The sequence below is a fragment of the Neomonachus schauinslandi genome, chromosome 11, assembly GCF_002201575.2.
Source record: "Neomonachus schauinslandi chromosome 11, ASM220157v2, whole genome shotgun sequence".
NCBI classification, from domain to species: Eukaryota; Metazoa; Chordata; class Mammalia; order Carnivora; family Phocidae; genus Neomonachus; species Neomonachus schauinslandi.
Window position 1 is genome coordinate 110,674,262 of NC_058413.1, and position 21,193 is coordinate 110,695,454.

The following is a 21,193-nucleotide window of genomic DNA, read 5'->3' on the forward strand; positions in this document are numbered from 1 at the left end:
TCGGCGACAGGCCGGCAGCGCCCGCGGCCCAAGCGGGGGCTGCGGGGGGCTCCGTCGCGGGCGTCCGACACCTCGCGGCCCCGTCCCGACACCGCGCTCCGGGCTCCAGGCCTCCAGGCCAGCATCCTTCACCTCAGCGCCGCCTCCCCGCCCGCCGCTGTCGCCTCCCTCATGGCAGCCCCGGCCTCCTCCTCTTCCTCCCTCCACTCCGTCTCTCAGGCCTCGCGTCACGGGCGCGGAAGGGTTGGCCACGGCAGCCCCGGTTCCCGTGCAGCAGCGATGGTGGCTGTGGCGGCGGCGGCGGCGACCTTGCCTGGCCCTGGCGGAGGGGGCGGGAGCGGCCCCGCCGACGCCGCCGCCATCTTGGCAACCAACGGACGCCGCGTCCTTGGCGACGGAAACCAGGGCGCCGGGGCGGGGCGGGGCTACGCGCCGGGCAGCCAATAGGCGGCGTGAGCGGGTCCCGGCCTCCCGGGAAGCGAGTCTGCGCAGCAGCCCCGAGCTGCGTGGCGTGTTGGCGCCTGGCACAGTCTTCCGTCCGCGGTCCTGAGGGTCGTGTCCTGGGGGTGTTGAGGGGTGGGAGGGTGGCCACGGGATCATTCAGGGTGGGAAGGTGGGGATTGGGACCACCCAGTGGAACCCCCGAATCTTGTGGGGTTCGAGCTGGAAGTCTTGGGGGCGGCAGTCCCTTTCCCCCAGCTTGATGAGGTGGAAATTTCCCTTCCTCCGCATTGTCTCACCGCCCCAGGATGCCGGCCAGTCCCTCTGCAGTCTCTTCCTCGCCCTCTCCCTGCTGGAAAGGTCTGCCTTTCAGCAACTCCCGATGGTGCCTGCCCTGCTGCCAGATTCTGGCGACAGCCCTCGCCGCGTCGGGGGCCTGGAAAGAAGTCCAGATTTAATTTCAGATCTCCCGGGAGAGTATGCCCAAACACATGACCGTGCTCAGATTGCTGCAGCAGGTGTGGGAACCTGAATGGATTTCTGAGCCGTTGATGTAATGGCTTTGCAAGTGAAACTTTGATTTTTTTTTTTTAAGATTTAATTTATTTATTTGACAGAGAGAGACACAGCGAGAGAGGGAACACAAGCAGGGGCAGTGGAGAGGGAGAAGCAGGCTTCCCGCTGAGCAGGGAGCCCAATGCGGGGCTCGATCCCAGGACCCTGGGACCATGACCTGAGCCGAAGGCAGGCGCTTAACGACTGAGCCACCCAGGCACCCCTGCAAGTGAAACTGAAAAAAAGGCTGGAAATTTTTGTTGGAGCTCAGTAAAAAAGTACATATAAATTGCGACTGTGTTTCTGCCAGGGTTTGTGTGTGTGTGTGTAAAAACTCCCAGATTGGAAGCAGAATGTACAGACCAAATAAAAATCACTCACCCAGCATTGAAATGCCTCTGCCTTTGTGAATTAATTTGTTCATTTTTGGAGTTCAAATAAACTTTTCCAATTGAAACTATTTAAAACAGTTTTTGCAAAGTTGGATGCAGTGATCCAAATTGAAATGTCATCTGGGGACTGAGATTTTAAAGTGCCACAGCAAATCCAGTTTCGATTTAACACGCAAAGCACATAAGTTTCCTTCAGGACAATGCCAAGAAGATAGAATATATAATTTTGGCAAAGAAAGGCTAAATGGACCATTAGCTATCTTGGCAAGTTTTAGACTGGCCTAGCCACAGTGTTGACCTTGATTCTGTTCCCATTGCTATCATCAAAAGTCTGTTTCTCTGGGGCCTATTTGAAAGAGAGTAAGAAAAGCAGGCTGTGCAAAGTGAGAAGATTGTAGTTGCTGTTGGGAGTATTTAGGCATGCTTAGACTTCCTCAAAATCTAACTTTCGCTATCTTATTAGTTTGGCATTTTGAAATTCCTAGGCACCTTCTTGCTTTGCATGGACTATTAGCATTAGGAAGCACGGCTTGGTTTCTCAAGTGCCTAGAAATGCTCATTCATATTAATCATTCTTCATTCAAATGTTGCTTTGCAATGATGACCAAGAAGAAAAGAAATTTTAAGCACAGTGCTGTTACTTTTTCTAAATCACAGGATCTGTTTTTTTAAACCTTTAAATTATTTCTTCAAAATATTAATCAGGTTTCCACCTTTATTGAAGTTGTATAGTCCCAGGTTCAAAAAAAAAGAGGCTTTAAGATTAGATATTTGGATAATAGATAATTTGAGGCAAAATTTATAAACTTTTTCTCTTGACAGGAAAGTCAAGTATGATTCAAGCAACAAAAAAAGAATATTACACTAAAGTCTCTGTATTTTGTCAGAAGAGACATCTGTATTGAATATAATGCTTAATTCTTTTGCACTTTAAAACCACAGTATAACATATTGTATACATGTTATATAATATTTTTATTTTACAAATATTTTATATATTCTTTTAATATATATAATTCATTCTTTTATTAAGGAAATGTATATTGAGCACCTAGTATATGCCAAAGACTTTCTAGCTGCTGGGGATACAATAGTGAACAAAACTTCAAAGACCCTATGCTCATGAAGTTTGTATTTATTTTTCTTCCCCACCAGAATATATTAGGTAGTGAAAAGCACTATGAGGAAAAATGGAGTAGTGTAGGGGGGTAGAGACTGATATAGTTCTATTCTAGATATGGTGCTTAGGGAAAGCCCCTGATTAAGGGAAATTAAGGCAGAGTCTAAATGAAGAAAGGAGGTTGCCGTTCAGATAGTTGGATGAAGAATATTATAGGCAGAGGGTGCTGTAAGTACAAAAGGCTCTGAGGGCAGAACTATATTTGATGTGTTCGTAGACCAGCAAGAAGACACTGTGACTAGAACAGGGTGAGGGAGGGAAGTGTGCTAATACACAAGATTGGAGAAATGCTTTGGGGATGTACCTCAGATTTAGCAGGGACTGATACAGTTTTCAAGAAACTGATGTAAAATCCAACCTCAAATGAAGAGGAAGCCGTTGGAGAGTTTCGAGCCAGAGCATAATATGATCTAAGTTAACCTTTAGAAAGAATCACTCTAGCTGAGGTAGGGAAGCTTAGACTATAATTGATAAGACTAGACACGATGAGGCTAGTTTGAATGTTGTTATAGTAGGTTAGGTGAGAGATTATGGAAGCTGGGAGTAGGATGGTGGTAATTGAGGTGGTAAGAAATGTTCAGAATTTTATTTATTTTTAAAGATTTTATTTTTATTTGAGAGAGAGAAAGAGAGCATAAGTGGGGTAGGGGCAGAGGGAGAAGCAGGGCCCCCACCGGGCCAGGAGCCTATGCGGGACTCCATCCCAGGACCCTGGAATCATGGTCTGAGCCAAAGGCAGTCGCTTAACCAACCGAGCCACCCAGGTGCCCCAGAAGTGTTCAGAATTTTAAACCTTGAGCCAGTAAGAGGTATTGATGAATGGTTGGGGCAAGTGGGTAAAATGGTTGTGTTTCAAGTGAGTGAAAAAAGAATCAAATGTGACTCTATGATTTGGGGCTGGACCAATTGGATGACAAGTATTGCCATTTACTAAAATGGGGAGGAAGAGGTTGAAGGTGAAAAGGAATAAGATTTGGGCTTCGGACATGATCTAAGGAGGAGATGCCTAGTAGACACCCAACTTCATTAACATACCTCATGAACTGTTAATGGTGTTCTGTTTACAAAAGAAACTAATAATAACCCCTTTATGGTTACAAAGCATGTCCACATAACTTATCTAATTTGAGTACTGTAATAACCTTGTGAGTTATGCAAAGCAGCCTGTGAGGGACAATTTCCTGAGCTTTCACTTTCTTCTTGGCTGAGGCTATTTTTTTTCCATCTTCTGCTGAAGTATTTTCTTGCTCCAGTAAGAATTTCCTGGATTTGTTTCTGGGAAAGCTATGAAAGAACAAAGAATTTTAACATCCAGCTGATTTAAAATTACTGAAGTTCTGCCATATTCATTAAGTTTTGTAAGACTTCAACCAGAAATTAAAGGTAAGTGCTAATCTACTCTTAATACGGATTATAAGGGTCATCAATAATGTCAGCAATGTTAGACTGCATTATAGATCAAGTCAAATAATAGTAATAATAGTGACCCCTAACATTTGAGTGCCTGCTTTCTCCGAGGCACTGTGCTGAGTGCTTATGTATATTAAGTCATTGAATCCACAGCATAATCCTCATTCTACAGAGGAAGTAGTTAAGCTATAGTGATACTAGATAACTTTGCTCAAGATTCCAGAGCGAAGGCGGGGTGGAATCAAGATTCGAGTTGGTCTCAGAGCCAATGCCAGCAGCCGCCTCATGCTGCCTGCTGGAGAGGCTCGAGAGTAAGAGAAGAGTGTTTGGGTTTAATAGTGGACGGTGAGGAAGCACAGTCAGAGAATACTTAATTGTTTGAAAGTATTAATTCATTAATCAGCATTTGAGTGCCTACTGTGCCCCAGTCAGCATGATTAGCCCCAGAAACACTATGGTAGTTCTCGGGCTGGGAAAAGGGAGTGGAGAACGTAATACCTGGAACAGGAAGCAAGACTCAGGAAAGGTTTGGATCCTTTTATTTTATTTAATTTTAGTATAGTGAATATTTAGGCATGTTTATATAATGAAGAGAAGGAAGTGTGTAAGGGGTTATTTGGAGACTCATTATAGACATTGATCTATCAGCTCTTAGAGAATGGTAATTTTCTTTCTTTTTTTTTTTTAAGTTATTTATTTATTTATTTATTTGACAGAGAGAGTGAGAGAGAGAGAGAGAGAGAGAGAGAGAGAGCACAAGCAGGGGGAGTGGCAGGCAGGCAGAGGGAGAGGCAGGCTCTGTGCTGAGCAAGGAGCCCGATGTGGGACTCGATCCCAGGACCCCAGGATCATGACCTGAGCCGAAGGCAGACGCTTAACAACTGAGCCACCCAGGCGCCCGAGAGTGGTAATTTTCAGTAATAATAGTTCCCTGACATTCAGAATTTTTCAAGTTTTAGTAACATAGATGTTACATACAAATCAGAGTCCTAGAAATTTGGCATTTATGTGATTAATATGACCATCCCTGAAAGCTAAATTCAGGGGGAAGCTTACTTTTTACTGAATTAGCTGTCCTGGATATCCACATTGATTAGATTTCTGCTTAGCGTTTTGTAAAAACAATTTTAATATAACCTTCTTTCTACTCCATCATTCATGTCTACTTCCTTACTATTTTTATGCAACCTGGTTTACAATTATTGAGGGATATTTTATCAAAGGTGTTTTTTCCAAGGTCCCCAAAAATCCAACTCATAAACATTAGGTGGGCTTATAAATTCATGCTTTATCTATTTACTTATTTATCTAGCTATTGCCTATATTCTAACAGCAGGCGTATAGCCATAAAAAAAATGTTTGTATAACTTAAAAATGACAGGATCTCTATGGGCTACTTTGTTTTTCATGTGAAGGGTGTTGTTTCAAACGAGGGCATGGAAACCAGTAAGTATTGGCTTCTGTTTTTGTTGAACACCTTCCAGAAGCTTTCAACTGAAGACTCTATGCACTGTAGTTCTTTCAACAGAGAGCTGACTGATATTTGAAGAAGTTTTTCATTTCTCCAAGAAGAATATAATGTATCTTCCTCAAGCTTCACTTTTATTCTTAAATACATTTATTTTTATTTGTGGAGAAGTTATACAAGGTAACTGTGTACATCATTCTAAGGTAAGAATTTCAGCAATATTATTTTAGCTAGGAAGTATGGGTATATTGTTTTCAAGATACGTATTAAAAGTTTGAAAAGATTAATTGTAGTACCCAATGTAATCATGGAAAGATTAAAGTGTTTATTTAGAATGCTGAGACTCTGCTTAAATGATATTATTTTTAAACTTAGGAAACCATAAATTGAGGATTGCCACTTAACACATTTCTAATGAAAAAAATTTTAAAGAAATTACAGGCCTAGGTTAAAAACTAGCCAGCAACTTTTGGGTTAACTTTGATAATGAAATATCTGATAGGTAATAAGAAAAAATTCACTTTGCTGTTTAAAAAAATGAGTATTCTATAAGTGTTTATATTTCAAATACAGTCTTGTGAGTGGTTACCTAAGAAATTAGAAACTTTTATTTAAAACAATGTCAGTGTGACAGCTAATAAAGTATATGCAGTACTCTAAGTAGATGGGGATTTGAATCTGTACATATTCAAATATTGGTTTATAATTTTTTAAAAATATTTTACAATGTATTTACCATGGTATCAATACAAATTCAAAGTTCTAAGGTTGAATAAAGAATAAATTTTAGGAGAGCCACACAAATATTAATAATACAATTCTCTAAAATACTAAAAATTTAAAAACTTTATTTATTTAGAGCTGAAAAAATATGGTTGTCACCTAGGTTTTTGAAAACATCAGTATGCCAATTATTACAGGAGGAGAGGGGAAAGAGCAAGAAGTTAAAAATAGGTCAATGTAACAAAATGCCAGGGTCTTTTGGGGGCAAATATCTTTTATAATATGATTAGCTCTTTACCTTTCTCTCAATATCCAGGTCAAAGGGAGGTAAAGCTTGTTACTATTTTCTTTTAATAACATTTATTTAAATCTATGTGATTTCTACCAAAGAATGTTTTCATATCGGAAAACCAGTATTTACCAACAGAAATCAATACATTTGGAACGGCAGCTGTAGTTGGCTTTCCAAGATGACATCTGTTGTTGATTTTGCAAAATTCCGTGCTTTTTTGCTACTGTCACTGATATCTTTCAAACCAATGAGTACTTGACCTTTCAAATCTGTAAATAGCTTAGTTTCTACAAAAGCAACAAGCCTTCCACACATACCTCCGCCCTCCCGCCCCCAATTCCTAATAGGTTGCTGGCAGAAAGCCCATTTGGCATAGAAGTGTAGATATCTCAGGGAACCTTCCTAGTCCTGGTCAAGGAACTTCAGACTGCCAGATAGATAGATGCTTGGAGGAGGGAAGGCTGGGCGCTGGATCAGACACCGAATGGGCCAAAGTTCAAGGTCAAGGCCACGGAGCCATGTAATGGAAAGTAGACCCTAAATATATCCCTTAGGAATTGGAGAAGAAGAAGGCAGAGCAAAAATATTGAATTAACATATACTTTTTATTCTTACCTAAAACTTACCCATAAGGTTTACTTGTGGAAGTTTAACTAACCAGTTCATTTTTTTTTTCTTTCTAACGATCATCCTTGTGTACGTCCTGAAATTTCATCTTTTCCATGCACTCTTCTTATTTATTATGTATTATGTATAGAACATACTTCATATATTGTTTTCTTATTTCTATTTTTTAATGTAAAGGATTCTCCAGCAGTTAATGTTGTAGAAGACGTATCTAATGCAAAAGATGAGAGTAAAAGTAATGATACTGTTTATAAGGAAGACTGTGAGGAGTCATGTGATGGTAAAATTAAAATTACACGAGAAGAAAAACATTTTATGTGTAGTAAGTATTAAAAATGACCACAATTATAAGGGTATATGATTTATTATTTCTAGGGTATACATAGAAGGAAATAGGCCTTAGCTTTGTTTGGGTCATTTTATTTTTTTAAAGATTTTATTTATTTATTTGACAGAGAGAGACACAGTGAGAGAGGGAACACAAGCAAGGGGGAGTGGGAGAGGGAGAAGCAGGCTTCCCTGCGGGGCTCGATCCCAGGACCCTGGGACCATGACCTGAGCCGAAGGCAGTTGCTTAACAACTGAGCCACCCAGGTGCCCTGTTTGGGTCATTTTTTAAAAATTTAAATTCAATTAGCATCATTAGTTTCAGATGTAGTGTTCAATAATTCATCAGTTGCAAGTAACACCCAGTGCTCATCACATCACATGCCCTCCTTGATGTGTTTGGGTCATTTTATATGTATCTTGATCATCCTAGGCCAGAAGTTTTCTGTGTTTGGCACATGGTAGGTGCTTAGTAAATATTTGGTGAGTGAATGAATGAATCCTTCTTATACACAGCCCTGTGGCATCTGCTGCCCACAGAGGGCAGAGGGCGCTGAGAGCTGTGTTTTATCAATCCACCAACGGCTATTTTTGATCTTCCCTCTGAGCCACTAGGAAATTGCACCTTAGTTTTGAGGGGGGAATCCATTAATACTGAATAGCTGCCACAACAAGTGTAATACAAATTCATAGCCAATTTATGTAGCAAAGCATAAAAACAAATGTTCAAAGTCTTGATTTTTGTTTAAAACTATTCAGTAACAGTGCAGGAATTTTCATGGTCTATTACATGCACACGGTGGGCAAGATAAAGAAGGGGGATCGGAGAGGGAGAGGGTGATGCTCTAGTCTAGCTCTTACAGGGTGGACATGCTAGGACAAATTATGTGCTTAATTCTATGTGCAACATGAGCACCTCTGGTTTCTCAAGCTGGTGAGTGCCCCGTGGGTACTGTCCCTTAAGACAGACGTCTAAATCCAGGAAGAATCTAACAGAAAGCGAGAGACTGAAAGTGAAAAAGAGGGATGAAGCTGGGTGGGGTCGGTTTTAAGACATCAAGGATTATTAATGTGATTCTGCTGTGAGAGTGAAAATTAGAAATAATCTTTTGAAGAATACTGTGTGCAATACTATGTAGATGCTTTCGTTATAAAGGACATCATCACTATAACTGGTCTGGGAAATACAACATAGTGTATGATTAGTTCCTGATTTTGAGGGTTGTGTCATAGAGAATGTCTCGGGCATAAGAAGTACAGACTGAAACATCCAGGGACACCACGGAAGCCTGCTCTGCGACGATTTGGGTTATCTGTATTGCTCTGGCCACCCTACTAAGAATACAATCGCTTTAAAATAAAAAAAATTTTTTTCAAAGAAAAACATATAGTAAAAGTTCAATCAGAAACCAACCAACCGAAACTTTGACTAAGACTTATTGGGTATATGTGTGTTTGCTATTTGCTTATATAAAAATATACAGCAGTAATAGAACAAACTAAGAGAAACATTTATTTTGAAAATTAACTTGCATGATATGGATTATTGCCTTTTACTTTCTTATATGGTAAGAATTGAGGACTTCTGGACCTCCTGCTTTTGTATCTCTCATCTTATGAAGTCAGAATTAATATTCCGAATGTTGTGTCTCTGTTACATGAGATTAAATTATTTGGGGGTCATCTAAACTATTGGAAAGCATAGTTTCATTAAGAAGTGTTAAGACAGTTATTTTCTTGGTTAAACAAAAATTATACTAACTGGAGTATTTAGATAGATTGAGATATTATTGTGTCTACATATTTATCCAAAATCATGTAAAATTCATGATTTTTCACTCTATTTTCTCCAACAATCTAATATTTAGCCAACACTTTTTATTATGATTTAAGGAAATTTGCAAAATTCTATTGTTTCCTACACCCGAAGTACCAAAAAGCTGCTAAGAAATATGATGGACGAGCAACAAACTTCCTTGGATTATTTATCCAATCAGGTATGGATCTGTTCTCTGGCATTGTTACTGCCCATATTCATCGATATGGTTGGAGGTACAGCTATTTCATTTTGCAATGCGGTCACGTCCAGGCGTGTGTTTAGGGCCTGCTCTGTTAGGGGCATCATAGCAAGCCTCAGGCGGACACAAAGCTGCTTGGAGCTGGTGCTGGGGAGGTGGTGGTGTATGGGGACAACTGCCTGAAAGACGCTGGCCCTAAGTGGCGCCCACCGGGAGCCCCACAGTGTGCGAGGGGGAGCTGGAAGGGACAGGTTGGGGGCCTGCAAGGCTGCTCGCTGCCCAGGGGGCAGGTGGGAGCCACACCTGCAGGGAGTCTGTGCTGCTCCTTTGCAGCCTTGCTGTAGGGGTGAGGGGCGCAGTGGGCATTATTATATACTGCAGAGCTGGGTTTGTAGGAAGCTCGGGGATGCCAGCTATAGAATTCAGGGGAAGGGGTTTTGTTCGAATATAAAGTGCTTAAAGGTGCGCCTGTGTGTTCAGGTTAACGAGCTCATGAACCGGGTTCTCCTCCTGACCACAGAAGTTTTCAGAAAGCACCTGGATCCTTTTCCCCACAGGCCGGTTCAGTCACATGGTGAGAACTTCGCTATTTCGGACTTTTCATACTTGTCTTTAATTGCTTCAGATCTTCCCAGACAACTTGGTTCCTTTAGAGGTTTTGTTTATAAAATAGAGCTCGCTATTATCTAATGGACTGGAGGAGTCCTACCTGCCACTGCGCAGACTTCAACCCGGACAAATGTGCTTTCCTAAGTCGGGAAGGTTTTCGAGCATCTGAAGGCCATGCTGTACCAAATGTACATCCTGAATTTGTTGAAACCGCACGGTTTTATGTATGTCGTTTCTGGGCTGACCTACATTTTATTCATGATTAATCTTCAGTTAGAAGAAAAGAAGTTTTCAGAGTTCTTTCCACCTGTGGAGTACTTTTGATATGTTCCAAATATTTCAAATTGGAACATAAAATTTGAAAAGAAAAACTTAAGACAGAAATAAAGTGGAATTTAGAGCTTTTTGTATAAAAATACAGTGTAGTAATTCCCAGAGGCCTGGATTTCTAAGGAAAATACTGTATCATATCTTACAAATGTGAATGAATACCAAAGAGTTCCAAGTAAATAAATATGATTGAGGGCCTAGGGTATGATCTTTCTTCCTTACGAAGGGAAGGAAATAAACAATTACTGAGAATCTCCTAAGTGTCAGGTGTAAGACAGGCACTTGCGTATGTTATTTTATTTTATATTATTTTATTGTACCTCGTGTAGTTAGGAACATGGGTGCTGAGGCCGGACCGCCCGCCTTCCACTAAATCATGCAATTTCCTTATCGGCTGACTGATGATGCACTTACCTCCTACAGTTGTTGCAAGGATTATATGACCAAGTGTGCGAAAAGCTCTTCAAATAGTGCCTGATGCACAGTAAGACAATATAAGGCTTTGCTGTGATGATGATCATCATCAGAGGAGGAATATGCAGCCCAGAAAAATCTAAAGAATGTGCGCACATTTATTTGGATGGTGATAGCGAAGTGTGTATTCCAACCCAGATCGGTCCTTTATTGTGAACTCTTATCATATCTACTTGCGTCCAAGGTTCTAGAAGAATGTCTCTTAGCAATTCAGAACAAAGGCAACAAACCCGTTATCTTCTGGAGAAAAAGGGGGAAACAAATAATCTTTAATAGATAATTTTTTGTAGACATTTTCTGCATATGTGTGCTTTATATAACGCCTCACTATGTAATCACCAGAATAACACTATAAAGTAGACAGCATTGTTACAACGATAGAAGAAGAAAAGTGGTTGAGTAACCTAGCTAAGGGTTCTCGGCCGCTAGGGAGTAGGGCTAGGACTCTAACAGGCTTCTGGTTCTGGAGTCAAAGGCTTGCATGTGTTTGTTTCTCTGGGTAATTAACAATGTAAGGGTTGCATTTATTTTATTACATTTATAAAAGATAACACAAAGTGTCTTAGAATAAAATGTAATATCCATATCCAAATAATATGCTTACAATCCCCTGGGAAGTGGGATGCTTTGGAGAAGGTGATTACAGGATGCTACAGTTCTAACTATTGGCCGCAGAGCAGGCTCTGGCCTCAAGCATAATTTCTTTTTGGTGAAGAAAGTGATTTTCCCGTCCTCTCCCTTTGGCTCTTGTAACGGTGCTTCCCGACTAGAGTCTCTGAAGTTTCCAGTAGTCAAGGATGTGTCACCTGTCATTAATCTACTTATTCATTTGGGTTTCCCCTTCCCATTCATATAGATTTCCTTTACACATTATGCCCCCCAAATAAGCCTAGATTCAGGAAAGAGCATTATTTATTGGGTGAGAGAATGCATAATTATAAAATATATTAAATAAATGTGGATCCCAAATGGAACATTTAAGCAGTATGGAGTACTAATCACTAACAGTGATGTTATTAGTAAAGGTTTATTGCAACATGAATTCCTTAATCCCATTTCTTGCGTGTATTTTCTCCTGATTTCTAAAATAGAGATCATTTTTCATTTCTAAGAAGTTAAAATCATCATATTGTTAATGGAAATTATAATTTCAGAGAGCACTGTCAGATCTCTACAGTAAAATGATTAAGGCTTAAATGTGCACTTGAAAATATCCTAACTAACTGGTTTTACTTTTCTAGGTTTAGATTGTACTGATATTAAAGATACCATTGGCTCTGTCACCAGAACTCCAAGTGGTTTATATATAATCTACCCGGAAGGATCTAGTTACCCGTTTGAGGTAAAGTTTTCCCTTATCATATGAAACAGGATAAGCAGCCAATCTACTTAATTAATATTAAAAATTCAATTGTTTTAATATTTTTTTCTTGAAATTTTTACTATAAATGGGTAGAAGTTCCAGTTTCAAAATTTTGGTTTCCTGAAATTCTTTGCCCAAACCATGAACCTGTAAAACAGCTTGAGAGTCTTTCACTTTTCCATTTGAGGTTTCATGTTTATACTCTTTGAAGTAAATCCATTTGGTGTAAGAGCTTATATTATCTTTACAGTAGGCAGAAATATGCATATAAATGCTTGCTTTAATTATCTTGTGAATATTAGAAAGTAGTGGGGTGCTCTGCCTTGGAACTTGCTAAAGAAACTTTGATTTCCCTTCCCATACATGAAGGTGACAGATGGTTTCATGTGATTACATAAGAAATTAATAATTACAAAAAACCTTTCACTAAAGTGTGAGACAGATTGAGAAAACCTTTTTTAAAATTAAAACCATTTTTAAATTGAGTAAGATAAATTACCCTCATGTCTATCTTTAGTAGTCCTATGCTATGATTTCTGGAAGAAATTTCTATCAGAAATTACTGTTATTGACAGGATATATATAATGTCATATTATTAACCTAGAATATTACATATACAATAACATAAATTATTTATATATAATTTTTGCTGTTCACTCTTTTGTGCGTAAGAAAGTTTATGATGTCATTATCACATCTTATTGATAATCTCATTACACAATAACATAATTTTTCTGAGTAGCAAGTACCAGTTTCTCATCCTGAAGTTATTAAATTTATTTATTTCTAACATTATTTTCTCATCTATTGACAAGATGTCAAAAAATTGGGGTTTAGATGGGAAGTAATTTTAAAATTACCTAACTTGCTTCACGTACAGATTCAAAAATGAGCCTGAACATACGAGGAGAGGGAAGGCTTCTGATTTTGTCAAGAGTGGGATGCATAATTACCTTCTCAAGCCATGCGGAGGTGTTTATTACCTAACTTCCTCCAGGCTGCCTTTCTCCATGTGCAGGGAGTTTCGGATGGGGACGCTTGCTTGGATTTTCTCCCCATGTCGGTTCCCTGGGTCCCTCCAGCTGTCCTCTTAGGGGCATTCAGAGGTGCAGCTAGGGACACGGGCTGAGGTGGGGCACAGATCACACAGTTCTGTTTGCAGAGCCCAGTCTGAACACAGGCCTTTCAGGCTTTTGGAGAAAAGAGTAATTGAAGACAGGTACACGGGCATATTTAATGAACACTTTAAAAAATCAGTGTTTTCATTCAAAGGAAAAGTGAATTTGCAGATACCTCATGCTGCTACATCAGATTGGTAGCACTACCACTCAACTGAAAAATATCCATGGAGTTGAGGAATTCGAGGATAGAACACTTACGTATGTAAACGGATTACTGACACAGGGAGCTGTAATTAGCTTAGCTGCAGGTTTGTCTTAAAACAAACAGCATTATTTCTAGAGATTTACATTTGAATATATGAATAGCATACAACTGCGTTGAAACTCCGTGGAACTGTCTTAGCTTTCTCTGGGCTTCAGGGTGAAGCATGAGCTTTATGTCAACGAATGAAAATGATAGTATATGATTTTTATCTTTTCTGGGTCTGTCTTAGGTAATGTGTGACATGGATTACCGAGGAGGTGGATGGACCGTGATACAGAAGAGGGTTGACGGGGTCATTGATTTCCAAAGGCTGTGGTGTGATTATCTGGACGGATTTGGCGACCTTTTAGGTCAAATCTTATTTCTCCTCTTTTTTTCTTCTTTTTGGCATGACACCTATGGACTGTTTCTCTGTAGGTCACATCACAAGCAAAAACAGCAAATCCTCTCTCAAATTACTTTCTCTTCATTTGTGTTACTTAGAACGAGTGGGTCTTGGGTTGGGATCTGGAAATCCTTATCTTTAGATATGTGTTGAAATGGGGTTGAGTGAAAGTTCTAACCTGGGTAATTATTAAGCATCTACTGTGTACCCAGCAGAATTCTGGTAGATGCTCAACAACTATTTGTAGAATGAAACACTGAATGGGAGGGCAGGGTTGTCACGAACCTTGAAACGCTTGGCGTGTGTGGTATGTCTCTGTGAAAGGAGAACTGAGGTGCACAGCAGTACAAATTCAAATCACGTGACCTGGGAGTAGTATTTTATAAAAATTTGTGAAATCTGTTCACATAATAGCCGCATGACAGCATTACCTTTGCCAGCAAATAGGAATGCCAGTATTTCTGACCACTGCAGAATTTGAACTTTGTTGGAAGTTTTGCAGGCGATTTTGATCATTTTCATGCTGTTATTTTAAGTTACTGTTGTTTTAATTTAAAAGCTTTAACATCCCGTGATAACATCGTCCAAGGATTTAGTAAGCAGGGGTGTTAGTTCTCTTGCTACAATCCCGCCTGCACGTTAATGATTTTAGAAAGCACGGGACATGTAATGAAGTGTTAGGAAGGCCGCTGGACAGATGCCATGTCACGGAGCACGGTTAATATAGTGTATTTTCCCAGCATTACCTCTAATTTTCTGGCAAGTGCTATCTCCTGATTTCAGCAGTCATAGATCTACAGGCTCTGAATTGTCATCCTTCTCCCTTGATGCTTATTTCTATGGGGAAATTATCTGAGTTTTGAGACAGAGGTCTTCAGGCAGGTATATTTCATGTGAACAGACTGTACTTGGTATAGTTTAAAAAATAAACTTGGGATTAAGGAAAATATATTGTTAATTCAAATTAGGGGCTGGGGAGAGGGGCAAGATGGCGAAGACACTTATAATGGAGTGTCACAGACTGGAGACACCAAGTGGACCCCCTTCCTTCCTGCCTTTTCTTCGGGGTAATTTCCACTTCTGCGTGGGCGGGCAGTTAGAGTGCCCCCGTCAGCCCTGAGGGGAACGTGGTGCCCTAGCTAGAGTTTCAACCACGTGAATGCTGTCACTCTGTCCCCCAGCTCTCCAACTCTCGGAAGTTTGTTCCACTAGCCCCATCCTTCCCTCAGTCATCTCAGGGTTCAGCTGGGGGCATGTATGTTAGAGCAGAGGCCGTGCCAAGGTGGGCGGGGGGAGGCCCGAAGCGACAGTAGAACATGCAAAGAGCATGCAGTCCCAACACTGTTTCCTAATTCATCCCGGAATTCATTCTCACTCATCACATGACATGACATGTTTATTTGTAGGTAGCTGACACACTGCATTCTAACGAAGAAATGCTTGTTCACAGGGCATCATTCTGAAAGACAAAAAAAATAATTTCAACTGAGCATTTTCAGGAAATGTTTCTTTAGGAGCTGCTGATTTGGAGGTTAAAACTCTTCACATTTATGAGCACACATCATTTTGTTACCTGCCATTATATTTCAACAGCTTCTTTGTTGACATACTTTGAGGTAAATCTTGAAATTTTAGTTAGTTGTCAAATGAATTTTTGAATTTATTTTGGTGAGAGTAAAAATAAAACAGTCTAGTTGCCCCAGTCTGGTGACATAGAAGGGGGAAGATTACATGTGTGTGTGTGTGGGTGTGTGCATACGTACATAAACATGCTTATATACATATACACGTGTATGTATGCATGTACACACACATACATACACAAATACGTATGTATCCATATACAAACAATACATATGTATATATTTTGTAAATTAGGCAAACACTGATAATTTGAGTGAGGGCTATCTAGTCTCTCAAATAATTTATGTGAGCCATTTCAGTGTTAAAAACTAAACAACACCAAACACTCAATAATAAAGGGTTATTCTAAGTTGTATTAAAATATGTTAAAAAACTTTTTTTTTTTAACAGGTGAATTTTGGCTAGGACTAAAAAAGATTTTTTATATAGTAAATCAGAAAAATACCAGTTTTATGCTGTATATTGCATTGGAATCTGAAGATGACACATTTGCTTATGCATCATATGATAACTTTTGGCTAGAAGATGAAACAAGATTTTTTAAGATGCACCTAGGACGGTATTCAGGAAATGCTGGTAAGTTTTTTATTCCCCAAATTATGCAGGATATTTAAATATAGCTGACTCGATATTAGGTGAAGATAAAGTAATGCGTTTCTCTTGCTCTAGGACACATAACTGAGAACAAATAGATTAGCAATGAGAACACTGAGTTTTGAAGCCCTGCTATGATCATTGAACAATCTCATGATTTTGAAGAGCTTATATTCTTTAAAACTATTTTCCATGTGTAATTGCAATTGACTCTTTAGAAGGAGAGTCGATGGGGCAGGCTGGGAAGGAATTGCTGACATTCTCATGTTATGAGAGGTTGGCATTTAGAAATTGTAGAATGTTAGAGCTGATCTCTGTTCTCACTTTCCAGCTGAAGGAACCTAAGATTAAGGGACTTGCCCACAAGTCCCAGCTCACCACACATGAGCCAGGGCAAGGAGCCAGGTTGATAGAACAGCTAGTTAAGTAGGTATTTTTTTTTCACTATACCTTGATTCATCTACTCATTTCCAAATAAATGTAATTTTTAAGAAATTCAAAATACATCATGTTAAATTTATAATTTGATGCTGAAAAATCTTAAATTTGAGTTAATACCAAATTCAACTCTCCTGTTGTTGCTCGTCATGGCACTTGTTTGTTGTGTATATTTACGAGTGAGATATGTTCCCAGTTCTTTAACTGAGTACAATATAGAGGGAGGATAAAGAAAACCAAAAACTTGGAATACTGAATACTGACAGAGCTTTGGGCGTTTAAGAGAGGGAGAGAAGGATCCCAACTGATTGCAACTAGAAAATCTTCACGGAAGGGTAGTTTCTAACAAGGAGTTAATGTTAGATTTAACGTGGGAAGGTTTTTTGAAAGTATATACTACTGCAGAGCCAGATTCAGTCAGTTTGGGCCCAGCTACTTATATCCAACGATGGAGATGTCAGCATCCTTATAGTTGAGAACCACTAATCTGTACTTGGAGGAAGGGACAGGCTTCTGGCCAATGAACGTTGGCAAAGAGAACAGCTTGAGCCAAGACACAGCGGGAGGAAAATGGCTGAGCATGAAGAGGTGTCGGGTATGGTTGGAGTCCCTGATGCCCGAGGGGGTTTAGCCTTGGGATATTAGGTGAAGGTCTGAAATTCCAATCTTGATGTATAGGGAAAATTTTAAAGAGTTACAATATGTGATTTTTAATGCTGCATCTATAAAAGTGGAAAGAACTATCTCAATATGGAACATATTATGTTAGGAAATGTTTGTGTGGGTTTCTCTCTTGGAGTAGGATCTAGAGGATACGATTTATAATGGTGCAAGTGTTTTCACCACAGAGCCCTCAGACTCTGCCCTCAGAAAATACTCTGCATTTTCCCAGTAAGGTAAAGTAACTTTCAACAGATGATCACATAATACAATCAAGATAAAGAAAAGTTGTCAGTAGAACATAAAGATAGAAACATAGATAAAACCAGGGGGTTAAGTGTGATCAGGTGCATGGTAGAGGTGAGCTGCAAATTTGATTTTGACCTCAGAGCAAAAATAGAAATATGAAATTTGAACTTTTGAACAACACAGTTGTTCCATGAGGACAAATATTCTTGATTCTAAAACTTGAGAGAGCTTTATCTGGGTTCTCAGAGAAAACAGTGCCGTGTTCTAAGTACACTCTCACAGGAAACATGGCAGTGAGTTTTACTGGGCTAGGTCTTAAAAATAGACTTATGCATTATATTATATTATAGTATTATTTTTTAAGGATTTTATTTGTAAGTCATCTCTACACCCAACGTGGGACTTGAAGCTACAACTCCGAGATCAAGAGTCGCACACTCCACCGACTGAGCCAGCCAGACGCCCCCTATGCACTATATTTTAAGAATTATTTATTAAATATAACCCAGGGAGGAGCCCATATAACATATAACCGTTCTGGTGGTTGGTCTTTGTCCAGAGAAACTATCTGTGGAGGAATCATATGATTTAGGCAATGTTCCTTAAGTGTTGTCTCTCATCCGAACTTCTGTGTGGGTGCTGACAATTATCTTCTCCCTGCAAATCCCTGCAATGTGGGCATTTTGTTTCCTGTGAAGTGTAGGGTAAGAGGCTTTAATAACAAGCAGAGCTGGGGTATAGGATGGGCCACTACCACTTGGGAATTTCTCCAGGCTCCTCAAAGACCCAAACATTCGGAACATAATGAAACAAATGTGGGCTTTGGATTCCTCAAAGATTTCGCATAACTTCACTTTAAGTCAGTGTTTCAAACAGATTAGCAAAGTTTTTTTTTTTTTTTTAGAGATGTATTTATTTATTTTAGAGAGACTGAGAGAGAGAGTGTGGGCGTGCGTGTGTGTGTGTGGGGGGGGGGTGGGAGGTGCGGAGGGGCAGAGAGAGAATCTCCAGCAGACTCCCCACTGAGTGCGGAGCCCAATGCAGGGCTCGATCTCATGACCCTGAGATCAGGACCTGAGTGAAACCAAGAGTCAGACGCTCAACGGACTGCACCAGCCAGCGCCCCAGATTAGCGAAGTTTACCTGTAAGTGTGATCTCATGTAAGGGACTAATTAGAACCTTCTGTTTATACAGTTTTAGTAAAACAGGGCATGGCTTCTGCCCCTGCTACTTACTTACATGGGCTCCTCGGCCAAGATGCTCACTCTGAGGTTTTGGTGACTATCAGGGATACCACACATGAACATCAGCCATTTAAAAATGGTTTTCCTTCAACTCCTCTCCATGTGTTGTGTGGGGAGCCATGAAGAAAAGGCGCACCTCGGTAGTGTAGCTGATGGCACGCTGGAAGCAACTGGGTGTTTTATACCAACTTCGTGACCCCTAAATAAAACCCAACAACTTGTGCATTTACAGATGGAAGCATCTGAAAGGTGGCAGCAACCTTTCCAGCCAAGCGATGGAGAATGGTAGTGGCATGAACACTTACTCTGTACTCTGTATTATTATTACATAGAAATTCTTCTTTTCCCTAAATTACCAAGTACCATATTACCCTTCCCCAAAGTATGACAGGTTTGTACAGCATCATTTTTGGCCTAAATTATCTGATTCTGTCTACACAGCCAAACTTCCATTTGGATTGTAATTTTACATCAAATATCCACTTAACGATGCCTATCATGCTGAGGAATTCATTTCCAGGTTCTGCTATATTGCAATCTGGAGGAGAGATTTTAATACGATACCTAGCAGAAAATAACCGAAACCTTAGCTCTAGATGTGAAGCTTTATAACAACAGTTTTGGTAAAGGTCAATTAAATTTACAAAAAGTGCCTTTAAATGTACCCATGTAAAAAAAATCTGTTTTGCCCAGGTGATGCTTTCCGGGGCTTCAGAAAAGAAGAAAACCAAAACGAAATGCCTTTCAGCACATCGGATGTGGATAATGATGGGTGTCGCCCGGCATGCCTAGTCCAGGGTCAGTCCGTGAAAAGCTGTAGTCACCTGAGTAACAACACCGGCTGGTGGTTCAGCCAGTGTGGTCTAGCGAACCTAAACGGCATTCATCACTTCCCCGGAAAATTGCTTGCAACTGGAATCCAGTGGGGCACATGGATCAAAAACAACACACCTGTCAGGATTAAATCTGTTTCAATGAAGATTAGAAGAATTTACAATCCATATTTTAAGTAATCTCCTTTTAAATTGTAGTGTGCGTTCCACAGTTATTTTTGATAATATAGAAGGGATTTTACATGGTTTCCCCTTTTACTGTTTCAAACAATTTAGCCAAAATTTAACTATAGATGACATCTAGGTGTTAAGGGTTTAATTAGAAATCTTTACTTTTGTAGAGTTTTATAAAACATGGCTCAATGTATGCTTTTATTACTAAGCACATTAACAATATGTAATAAAATTTGTTTTAAGTAAATTGCACGTTGTCTTCCTGGAGTCTGTTGTCCTTTCAAAGAACTGTCCCTTCTCTTCAAAGAACATGTATTATAGTAGATAGTTAGGAAAATTGAAGGGAACATTATATTTATTTCCATATTCATTAGAAATGGTCAACTCTATAATATACAGATAATTTCTATTGAAGACCATTACAAGGAATAACTGTGCAGATTAATATACACATGGCTTAAATACTTTACTATTTCCAGGTGATTCCACAATATTTTACAGGTAATAAGAGTTTGCTGCACAAAGAAAGTCCTTTTTTCCACATTCTATTGTGTTTAGTAATTTTATTCTTGTTTGTAACATTTATGTCCTTTTATCCTATATTAAGCCAGTGAGAATGGTAGGGACTTCTTTAAGTGAAGAACAACAGAGAAAGAGCCATTACTCAGCGGTCTAGAGGCAGCTCTTGGAACAAGCCTGTTCCCTCCACTTTTTCCACTAAGTTGGAAAGAGTTGGAACGGCAAGTATTCCTTGGGAAAAGAGCAGGGAACATCCTGAGCCAAGGGTCAGTCATTGATCAAAAAGATGAGGGATTATGCTAAGTGAAATAAGTCAAGCAGAGAAAGTCAATTATCATATGGTTTCACTTATTTGTGGAACATAAGGAATAGCATGGAGAACAATAGGAGAAAGAAGGGAAAAATGAAGGGGGTGGGAATTGGAGGGAGAGATGAACCATGAGAGACTATGGACTCTGAGAAACAAACAGGGTTTTAGAGGGGAGGGGGGAGGGGAGATTGGTTAGCCCGGTGATGGGTATTAAGGAGGGCACGTTCTGCATGGAGCACTGGGTGTTATATGCAAACAATGAATCATGGAACACTACATCTGAAACTGATGATGTAATGTATGGTGATTAACATAACATAATAATAAAAACATAACATAAAAAAAAAAAAAGACGAGGGAGACAAAAATCAGTATCGAACTGAAAAGTACGTTGTCCAGAGTTAGGGTGATACACTGAGGTAGGAAGAAGACTGAGTTAGAAATACATGCGAGGATGTAGATCAAGGGGAGACATCAGCCCAGGTAGGCTGAGCTTGATCAGCAGAGAGAATCTGATCTGAGCTCAGGGATGGGCAAAAATGGCAG

General features: G+C 39.8%; 1 protein-coding gene across 1 annotated transcript; it reads left to right on the forward strand.

The window, feature by feature from the left end:
- The first annotated feature begins 5,526 nt into the window (after positions 1 to 5,526).
- Positions 5,527 to 19,958, forward strand: ANGPTL5 (angiopoietin like 5). Its single transcript, XM_021696502.1, has 8 exons — positions 5,527 to 5,649; positions 7,266 to 7,410; positions 9,309 to 9,412; positions 9,914 to 10,007; positions 12,088 to 12,188; positions 13,826 to 13,946; positions 16,016 to 16,201; positions 19,505 to 19,958. Exons 1-8 carry the CDS (start codon positions 5,557 to 5,559, stop codon positions 19,822 to 19,824), a joined length of 1,164 nt encoding a protein of 387 aa, XP_021552177.1. The 5' UTR covers positions 5,527 to 5,556; the 3' UTR covers positions 19,825 to 19,958.
- The last annotated feature ends 1,235 nt before the right edge of the window (positions 19,959 to 21,193 follow it).

Coding starts and splice junctions, on each gene's coding strand:
- ANGPTL5 (XM_021696502.1), top strand. CDS start 5,557: ATGTATCTTCCTCAAGCTTCACTTTTATTCTTAAATACATTTATTTTT. Junction 5,650..7,265: donor ACTGTGTACATCATTCTAAG/GTAAGAATTTCA, acceptor TTTAATGTAAAG/GATTCTCCAGCAGTTAATGT. Junction 13,947..16,015: donor CGGATTTGGCGACCTTTTAG/GTCAAATCTTAT, acceptor TTTTTTTAACAG/GTGAATTTTGGCTAGGACTA.